Genomic DNA, 10,826 nt, shown 5'->3' on the forward strand with positions numbered 1-10,826 from the left:
AGTGTTTAGGCTGGTAATGTGAGATATACTAAGGAAATAACTTCAGTACCCAAGCAGCAAATCGTTTTTTTTGTCAGATCAACATATGATAACCAGAGTAAAGAAAGAAACTGTGATAAAACAGAGGTGGGCCATAAGATGGCATGTCACATTACTGTCAAAAATCAGACCTTTTCCTCTCTTTGATTCTGAAAACTTGAATAAAAGTATCTGTAAAAGAAAACCAGACATACGCTACACATCAAGACAAGAGAGAAAAGGCAGACACTGAGATGATTGTCAGATGAGCTGGCGAGGAGCATCTGACATCACACCGGGGCCCACACATACAAATTCTGTATGAGACAGAACTTAAGCCAAGTGAGCAGCAGCTATGCTCCACACAGGGTGTCTCCATCGTGCTCACTCGCTCTCGCACATACATCGCCGCACTACGGCAAGCCATTTGAAAGCTGCAAGAAAGAGCTTTGCTTTTTCTCTGAAAGAGAAGACGGACCTGTTAGCCTATAGATGGCTTTATGTTCCAGTGAGACACCAGCTGATATAGGATTAATGGAAAAAAAAAAAGACTTCAAGTATAGCATCTTTTAACTTCTTTCTTCCTGAAATTTTATTAAATCAGACATCTTTTTTTCTTTCAAAGAAGAAAGACATTAAAATAGTTTTCAGTGGCTTGATGAAGATCATCTAAAAAGGAGTCCCAAGAGTTGGTATAGCGAGGGCCGATAAATGAATGCTGTGAATGGTAGTTAACAGGAGCAGCGAAAGGAAGATGGCAGTTGTGTTGGTCACTTTCTGTTGGGCTGGGCTGCGATGTAGAGCGCCACCAGACAGTAGGCAACACCTCCTATAGTGAGAGCCATAGTGGTGCGGTACAGTAGCCTGTCGGGATAACCGCGCTTCAAATGAACGGGGGTACCGTCTGACGTCTGAAATAAGAGGAAACAGGGAGGGGCAAGAAAAAAAGAAAATCAAAATTAATTTATGATGTTAATCGCAGCAAATACAGAGCGCCGTCATCATCTTTACAGTCACATGACTCAATTACATCAGAGTAAAAGTAGTACATAACCTCCCAATGACTCAGGTAGTTCAGAGAAACTCCACTGCAAGGTACAGGTCACCTGGTTACAGGCAGCCTGTCTCCAAATAGTTGCAGTCTGACTGCAATTACTCACAGACAGATTGGCAAAGGTTTATAAATTAGCAGTGTTTTTTGCAAAGACTGCCAGCGAGTCAGAATCAGCCTGCTCTGATGAACGCAGCTTATCTAATGCATCTATTAGCGATAGAGGACTTGACTCTTGACACCATTTGTGAAGGAATTTCTGTTTTAAGTCTATAAGATTCGGTCTGGACTCCGAATATAAATACTTAATGTGAATGTCTGCGCATGCTAACAGCAGAAGATTGAAAATTGATTGCAGTTCATCACGGCAGTATCGCAAACAGATTGCATGTAACTGCAAACACATGACCTCAATCACGGTCCAGCCCGGACAATGCAGTGCATCGGGTTTGGGTGCTTTGGGTTGGGAACAGAAATTGATGGTGAACTGCAGATGGACTGGTATTTAAATAGCACTTTTCTATGCTTGTTGAGCACTCAAAGCGCTTTACACTGTAAGCCCCTTTAAACCAATCATCCATACTGCACTTTATTCTATGCATTACTGGAACACAGTTGCAATCTGAGATTTGAGGACACTTTGGACAGAGGAGATGTATATCAAATATCAATCGACCTGCTCTTCCTCCTGAGCTACAGCCACCATCGCAGCCTGACATTTGATTTTATCATGCGTGCCACTGATGAAAAATGGAGCTGTATCTGAAAGACAAGCCTGTTAGACTTGGATTTATTGCCTCTGTGAGTTTGATCAAAATGAGCACAGTTATTTTAGCCATGTATAAATATAAAGAAGGCCTGATGCTGATGGTGTAGTTAAGTGGAGCTTATAAAGTAACAAGACCGCCACTGTGATCCGTTGGTTCCTTCGCCATTAGCCATTTACATCCTTTTCCTGAAGACGATGAGAGTTTACATCCCAATTACATTTTTCGTGTTTGATTGTTGTGAAACGTGTTCTTTTGAGACTCTAATATAACATACAAACTAATATATATTATATATACACACACTGTGTAGTCTGATACTAGCTTAAAATATCAAGTTAACTGAATGTATTTTTGTATAAACTTTGAAAATTCACCCCTGAAGACTTTTGACTGCAAAAATAATATATTTAAAGTTTTAATTAAAATGGTTGTTTTAGTTCCAATCAATATTTAATCAGCTTCCTTTGAAAGGTGATTTATTTTTTTATTCTTCTCTTTTGTAATAGTGTCGCTCTTAAACAATTTCGTTAATTAATCTAAAAGAGAAAACATGTTCAGCAGCCAATACTGTGATTTCCACTTATTTGACTGATTGCTCTGTTCAGAGTTCACCTCTCTTATTCCTATTAATGCAACTTGTGTGGTTGCTACTGCTGGTGGTGGGGTTGGAAGTGGCAAAGGGCCATTAAGAATTGTGAAATAAATACCACTTATCAACTTCTACTAATCAGCCTTCACTGCTTCGACTGATGAAGCTAGCAGGTCGTGAACCGTCGCTGCTTCTTGGTCAAACTGGTGCCTTATTCAGTCCGAGCTCTGCGTTACCTGGAATAATTTCTGGAGGTCGGGAACCTTGTTTGCTCCCATGTACTCCGCTGTGGCCCCTGCTTCTGACACCACCTTTGTGGGTGTAGCAAAGATCATGGTTGGAGACTCAGCTGGCAAACCGGCTCTCAGTCCCTGAAAAGATAAAGAGAAACAACATGCTGGTCACAATAATGCACGAAATGAAAATCTAATGAAAGTGTCAGAGTGAATGTAACATCCTCTCTCCTGCCTATCTATCTATCTATCAACTAAGATTTTAAACAGAAACTTCATTTTTAACATTTACCCCTTATATAACCCTCTCTACTTCCCCGCCACCCAATCCAATCCTGAGGGTACGAGACCTTGGCAGACTTCAACAAAAAAACAAAACAAGAACATAATGTAAAAGAAAAAAAAATAGACAAATAAATAAATTAAAAGGAAATCACCAGGGAGAGAAAGGGATGAGAGGCAATCAACCAACCTCAGCATTATCAGGCACCAGAGGCAATTTTATTTGTTATGTGAGAGAACAATCTTGTTTCCTCCAGTTTGATGCAGTCCAGCCCTCTTCGATCAAATCTCTGAACCTACAGTCTCAAGACATTAGCGTCTTTGCATCCTGCAAAAGCTTATTTATTGTTATTTTTTTACTTATTAATACATTTTTTACAGGTTTGGCCCAGCTAGCATGAATGTTAAATGGCATTTGAACACAGCTTAATGTAGAAGAAACTAACTTAATATAAATCAGAAGGTTTTCTGAACTGTTAATATTAGGGGACTGGCTAGCTACAAGACTGTAATGACACACTGGGATGTCTTTTAATATTAACAACAATAAACCAGGACACCTCTTCATATCGATCTTCTGTATATTAATTAAAAATAGTCCACAGTCTTTTGTAGACACTTGACTGAGCAGAGTGCTTCTACATAAATACAGCAGATTAAATGAGTGCATGATTGATTTCATTCTGCAAATTGTATCTCCTCATGTGAGACGCTTTAAGTGCCCCTTTAGATTAATACAGATCATTTCCAGCAGCAGTTCAGCGTTATAAACAAAAGGCATTTACGCTTGTTTCTGTATAAAACAGTTCATTGTTATATCTTCAAATAACAACAGCCTCGTCATTTATGGATATTTTGTACCTGGAGATTATAAACTGTCTCATAAAAGAAAGTAGCTTCAAAACCATCCTCGATCTAAACCCCAAGATTAAAAAAAATGAAGCTAAAGCAATGCATAAAAACTTCTGATTAGCCAAGATTTTAAAAACGCTGAACCTGGAAGCTCAGATGAAACACACCTTTAACCTCACTTTTTATAAACAAAGTGTAACTATTCAATTATCTTTCTTATTTAAAGAGCAATCAATATGCAAAAAAAGAATATGAATAACCTGAGATGTCAGGTCAATTATCCTTTCACGTTTGCTACAATTTACAGATCACAGTGGAAAGAAAACAAAACCTAGAAATACTGTGCATGTCATCACTTTCCAGCTATTCTGGGGGTCAAAGGGGACACTTTGGACTGACCCCCAGCCCACATGTTTATCTGACTTGAACTAAAATAATCTATTTGACTCTTTTCTCCTTATCTTTAAATCAGCTGCCCTCTGAAAACAATCAGAGCTGTTTACCTCAGATGACCATATTATGTTATCAACTGTCAGCGACATCGCATCGACCTAGAGCAGGAAAAAGAAAATACCCTGCTATAAACAGCATGTTTAGACCAGTGTAAAGGTCGAGTGTTTCACGCACTCACATTTCAAAACTAATCTCAAAATTCTTAGACTCAAACCTCAAGCTATCCTATTTTTCCAGACAGTACACACTGTAAATAAATAAACCACAGGAACATTGCTGTGCACATATACATTTTAAAAAATACACCTCAGTATCCTCTCATTTGGAAGAAGCTTCTCTTGGTTGTTCAAAGTTAGTGGGACACCCATTAGCTTGTTAAGAGTGTGTGGAGGCAGATGGCGTAGGAGTGGGTAAATTAAATCTGACATATAAAAATGCAGAGGCAGTGAAAGATGATTATTTTTACTTTAACTTTTAAACAGAGGTCATTACTAAATGTGTTCACAGCAGGAAGTCATGTTTATGGATTATACCAGAAATACATATACTTCATATACCGGTTATATCACAATGCCTTAGTACAACGCTTAAGGGATTAACAGAAGTACAAATACTTGTCATCAGTTTTGTTTTAGAAATAGTACATATCACTAAGCATTTGTGCAAGCCACATGAATTTAAAATTTAAAATGTTAACATTTGCTAACCAACATAAGAAGCTGGGAAATTAAGACTCCGTAAACATAAAAAGCAGGGAAACGCAGTGGAGCCTTGAACACTTGTTGCTGTGTTTAAACATGATTTATGATTCATGTGGAGGGAAACTTTTATACTGCTGTCAACACATCTCTAACAGAGGGATCTGTACTCCACAATTCACGTTTTTATGCTGTCGATCAATCTTTATACTGCTATGCTGAAAGACTTTAAATGTTATATGACATTTTCGGGCTTGTTTATTACAACATTAAGTAGTCTAAACCTTTTTCTGTTTGAGTTATTCTAGTTTAGAGTTTTCTCATTAGTAAAGGCTAAGATTTGACTAGAAAAAGGACATTTTTGGCATCTTTTTTTTCCCTAATAGATCTCGAGTTTACTTTTGCTTCCTGTGTCTTGTGCTGCTGTAACAAGTGACCTCTTCAGTGTACAATTAAATAAAGTATATAAAACGCCTGGATTTAGTAAGAAACAACCAATAAGCTCCTTAGAAATCTTTAAGTAATCTCCAACTATTTGTACTCACTAATCTTCTGACACTACAGCTATCTAGATAACGAAAGAGTGCTAGAAACACCATTAATGAGACAAACAGAATGAACATAGAGGAACACCTTCAATTAAATGTGTGGCTTCGCTTCATTGGGTCAAACAACACACTGACAAAGGTTTGATAAGGGATTAGGAAGGCTTTCTAACTGGTAAAACGATAATCAACCCTATGCTCACTACGGTTTGCAGTCGTTTGAGAGAAACAAATGGGAGAGGCCTTTTAAATTTTTAATCATCACTGCTGAACTAATTCGAAGCACATCCCGGAGTTATTGAAGTGTTCCCAGGTTAGCCAAGAAAAACAGAGATCTAGAGAATATGAGATGGATTTTTGTTTTTCTGTGAAGAACCGTTTGATCTTTAAGTGGATTGTTATTGTTTTAACCACCTCTTTCTTTTGTAATTGAAAACAGAAATCAATTTGGCTCAAATTAGCTAAATAAAAAACATTTTGATTTGATTTTAACAGTGAAAGAGGAAGTTAAGCTTTTGCTAGAAGTGAAGGCAATTTACTTTTGGTCCAGATTTGAAGAATAAGCCAGTGTATACTGCTGTATGTGGCTTTTGATTTGATTTGTATCAGTCTGTGTACACACAGGGGAGAGGCGTTTCAACGCACCACAGACCTGCTTATTTGCCATTAGGAAAACCACTAAAAAGAAAAGTTCAATGACTTAACTTATACATAATAAAGAGCACAGACAGCGGTTGCTGTGGACACTTGACTGTTTTTAACAGCGTTTCACTTCAGCTCTTTTTTATGTTTTAACTTTGCTCCTCTCTGCGGCTGGTTGTCTGATAACAACAGTGGCTCACACACACACACACACTAGTTGTGCCACACACGTTTTACACCGTCTCCATCTGACAACAGAATCTGCTGCAGGCAGACAGACTGCGAACGCGCCACCCACACTGAACCATAAATTGCGTTTCAGGTGCACCCCAGACACTCCTTTTCTTAGAAAGGAAAAACCCCTGAGATTAACCTAGAATGAAAATGACTTTTAGTTCTAAGTGTGCATTTGATCCATATGAACAAAGCAGAAGTAATTTACTACAGAAGTAATTTAAAGTAAACTCAAGAAGTGTACAGGCTTATTAATACTGATGCAATAAAAAGTGAAAGCACTTTTATGAGCACACTCCAGACTGAAGGCTGTAATACTCTGTGCTTGAAAGGTGTTGATTCAGCTGTAATGTCATTTTTGGACGTAGCATACGATGTGCATTATTTAACAGATGTGTTTTTATTATTTAGCCTCACAAATCGGTGGGACATAATAGAAACACCCATCACCAGCACAACTGTGCCTGCGTGTGAATACTGGGTGTAAAAACACTGGCAAACATATTTTTTTAATAGCACATTTGGCTGTATGAAAACGGAAAAGCCACTGTAATATTTGGTGTCTGCAAATACAATTAAGCTGTAAAAAGATGAAATTAAAGTTCATCAGAAAATCTCTACCACCTGCTGCTGTTGAATATCAGCTCATGGAAAGCGAGTGTTGTATCTGACGCCTCGTATGCTGCCTGCGCTCTGCAGGGTTCGGTGCCCTTGCTGGCACATAATAGGTGGCATGCTGGGATGGCCAAATGGAGCTTTGCGTGAATGTACTTTCTTGTTGTAATTTAGCAAACTCTGTGTGGTATTTGTTTTGAAACTAACTATTTCCTATATTGCTGGGTTATTTTTAAGCATCATCTAAATTAAAATTCATTTGAATGGTCACTGGGATGCAAAAGCTGAATTTATAGGGAGGACGTGTGTGCGTAATAAGAGGGAGATAAGTGTAACCCCAATTTAGACTTCTGCATTGTAAAACATAGCCCACACGAGTGGTCAGTGTCACTGCCAGCATTTAAGCTTGTGCCGGTTAATTATGTGTTAATTACCAAGTAATCCTGTACCAGTGTTTTATATCAGATCCCAGCCTCTTATAATTATTACTCCCTATAGTGAGATAATGATTGCTATTGTCTTGATAAATTAAAAAACCGAAGCAAAAAAAAAGAAAAAAGTAGCAGACGTGCACGTCGGAGTATGTCGTAGGTTAGGGTGTGAATTTCCCACTGAAGCATAAATCCCCAGTAACAGTAAACATGTAAGCAGAGGAGGTGGTGGCAGATGAGTTTAAACACATGGGGTCAAGCATTCAAAGAAACAGAAGAGGCTGCAGGCAGGGAAGAGTGGGTGGAGAGGAGTATCGGGACAGAAAGACAGGCAGCAAGAGTGAAAAGGGAAGGTCTACGAGATTGTAGTGCGACCTTCTGTGATGTAGGGGTTGGAGACTGTGGCACTGACAAAAAGACAGGGGGCAGTGCTGGAAATACTAAGATATTCACTGGTTGTGACCAGCATGGACGGGATTAGAAATGCTCAGGTTTGGAGAAAGTTGGAGAGGCAAGGATGAAGTGGTTTGGAGAAAGTTGGAGAGGCAAGGCTGAAGTGGTTTGGAGATGTGTATTGGACCAAGGATGTTGAAGGTGGAGCTGTCAAGCTATCAGAGGGGAATAACACAAAGGATTCATGGATATAGTGAAGGAGGTAAAATAAGATTTTAAGCTCTTTTCTGAACATGTAAAACTACACCAAGTTTTACAAGCACCTGTGACGGTGAGAGGGATAATAACACACCGGTGGACTGGAGGTAAACAAGCTTTTCAGTAAGTACATATTTAAATTAAAGCTCAATTTTCTCCTAACAAACGCAAACGAAGACATGACTTTTAAATAGAGACACAAAGCAGCTTCGAGGTAATTTAACCCCCTATCAGAGCACCACCACCGTGTAAGGGACCCACGGGGGAGCCATAATAAAGGTCACATCAAGCACACCTCCCACCGAGGCCATTCAATTTCGAAATTGCCTGTAGAGTCACACCGAGGCCAGATCCACAGATTGGAAATGATCGTTCAGGCTAAAGGTTAAATAAAGGTTCCGTGATAAGGACGTGAGGAGGGGGAAAATCGAATTACATTGTGCAAAGAAATGGAAAAGAAAGGCCACAACCTTTTTGATATTTGTCTAAGGAGCTTCCAAGACCTTTAAAATGAAATCCAGATCAAGACTACGCGTCTAACTATCGTGTGATCAAGCAGGAAACTGGTGTTTAGGCTTTAAAGCGGGCATATGTTTGGCTTCACCGACTCTAAACCTCTCCAGCTGAGCTTTAAGCCCTTGTTACTACAGTCCGGTGCTACATCAAGGTCAACCCCGGCGGTTATCCACACGCTCTCGTACAGCCATCCCGCTTCCGGCACTCACCTGAGGGTTGTAGGCGGTTGCAGGAGCAGAGCCCGTTAGTTTCTGGGTAAAACCACTGAACTTGTAGTACATTTTTCTTCTGAAGGAGGACCGGGACGAGGTGTTATGTACCAAAGAAATCCACCGGTAAGGACCTTCCTGTTGGGACCTTCGAGGGAAAGTGACGCAACAGTTAGCTGACCCAACACTGCCTGTTTAAAAGTCGAACCAAAACGGAGGGCGACCGGAAGCGTACGCGGACAGTTAAATGCAAAGTGTGGACAACAAAATGTCACCAGGAGTTCAAAACAACGGGAAAAAAGAAATGAAAATAGTACACGAAAGGGGGGTGGGAGCCAATCTCAATTTCTATTTCGACTTACTGATTCAAACTTCAGATAGAATAATAAAATTATTAAGTACCTTTTCTGATAATAAACTCTTTAAACTTCTGTCATGCTTTTCAAAATAAACTAAAATAATATGACAGAATAAAAATCAGCCGAATCAGCTTTACACAGACACACACATAAATAAAGAGTTTGGTGAAAAGCTAAACTGAGTCAAGTATTAACTCAAACACTGAACTTCTTTGAAGTTCATTTGTTTTGTGTGAGATCTTATTTAATAGAGACAAATGTCACAATAATACAGTGAAAAGTGTTAAATGGGAATGGCAATACATAAACACTGCTAGCGTCACGGATTTGGTTATATATACCCCATATTTGGGTTCAAATTATTATTTTTCAGTGTGGAAAGTGAAAAACAGGACGGGTTTGAGATTAGCTGACTGAACACGGGTGTGACTGATTAAACAAATGTAATAAGGGCGGGTAAATAATTACAAAAACAAGGAAAGGAAGTCAGAATTGTAAAGAGCCTGGGAATTACAAAATAAAATAGGAATTAACAGGCACCAAAATACAACCAACCACCATAGTGGTACCTTTATTTAGTGATAATTCTTCTTTGCCATTAAAAGTTTTAAAGTCATAATGTTTTTGTTTTTAATTTCTGTTGGCAGGGTGTCTCTGATCTTTGTACTTTTTAACTGGCTGCTCGATATGTGATGTATTTTAAAATCTCTAACTATCAGAACCACACATTGATAAGTCTGCTGGATTCTCCCTTGTATCAAAAGGCTCTTTCAGTCACACAGTTAGGGTAGCCTTGGCAATATACTTTGGATAGTTACACTCGTGATTAATTCAAGTTTTCGATTAATTTGAGTTTGAAATAGCTGAGAATCATTGATCTCCTAAAAAATAAAAAATAAAACCCTCCATTTTCTACAAATCTACAAATTTTGAATGTTCAAGTAGCAAAAATGTGTTAAAACAAACAAACAAATTAAGTGACATGCATAGTCCCCAGAGAATGAAACCTATGAGTCCCAAAATATTTCTTCTGTGCCACCAGCAGGTCAAAATTTTTGTGGTTTTGAGTGAAATAAGTCAAAAATGTCTGATCATTTTATATTTATTAAGCACTCACACTGCCATCATAATGAAGTTCAGTAACTTTCGATTTGAGAATCTTTCCTCTGGTGTCATCAAGGTCTAAAGGCATAAAGTGTTGTTGGAAATAACTCTAAAGTAGAACATTTTCTGCTCACACATTATTCAAATGGCCTGCTATAAAGAAGTACACCATAAGGATGCATTTATAACAAGCCTTCTTACTTAATTGTTAAAAAAATGTCTTGAATATTTTTTAATTGTTGATCATTCTTTTAAGAGAATTGCAGTTCTTATCGGTGGTTGTGCAATTGTTCAGGACAAAACTATTGTAGAAAAGTGGTACTAGTTGTAACATTAGCTTCATGTGTATGTAACTCCCTAAAAGCCTTGCAGTTACATAATATGTTCACCCCACCGGCTTCATTTGTGTGTGCTTTGTCTTCTGTGTCATGTTTTTTAATTCGTTCTTCCGGGAGCTGTTTTTGTAGCTTAGAACACAGAAAGGCCCATTATAACAAAGTGGCCCATTATAACAAAGTGACACACGGGCCCTATTTAATGGTTTCCAGAGGTGTATAGAGCACCTGCATGCATG

The 10,826-nt window shown here is 38.6% G+C and overlaps 1 protein-coding gene across 1 annotated transcript; it reads right to left on the reverse strand.

Annotated features, from left to right (window-relative positions):
* Window positions 1-585: 585 nt before the first annotated feature.
* cox7a2l (cytochrome c oxidase subunit 7A2 like) lies at window positions 586-8,967 on the reverse strand. The gene is made up of 3 exons (XM_006791026.3): window positions 8,790-8,967; window positions 2,665-2,799; window positions 586-929 (listed from the first exon to the last, which is right to left on the reverse strand). The coding sequence occupies exons 1-3, from the start codon at window positions 8,859-8,861 to the stop codon at window positions 789-791; spliced, it is 348 nt and encodes a 115-aa protein (XP_006791089.2). The 5' UTR covers window positions 8,862-8,967; the 3' UTR covers window positions 586-788.
* Window positions 8,968-10,826: the final 1,859 nt, after the last annotated feature.

The sequence above is a fragment of the Neolamprologus brichardi genome, chromosome 8 (genome assembly GCF_056152115.1).
Source record: "Neolamprologus brichardi isolate AB-2024 chromosome 8, ASM5615211v1, whole genome shotgun sequence".
In the NCBI taxonomy this organism is placed as follows: Eukaryota; Metazoa; Chordata; class Actinopteri; order Cichliformes; family Cichlidae; genus Neolamprologus; species Neolamprologus brichardi.

Excerpts from the sequence above, each read along its gene's own strand:
- cox7a2l (XM_006791026.3), bottom strand. The coding sequence starts at position 8,861 with ATGTACTACAAGTTCAGTGGTTTTACCCAGAAACTAACGGGCTCTGCT. Across the intron at positions 2,800-8,789 it reads CAACCGCCTACAACCCTCAG|GGACTGAGAGCCGGTTTGCC; the intron begins GTGAGTGCCGGA and ends TTATCTTTTCAG. Across the intron at positions 930-2,664 it reads ACCTCCAGAAATTATTCCAG|ACGTCAGACGGTACCCCCGT; the intron begins GTAACGCAGAGC and ends CTCTTATTTCAG.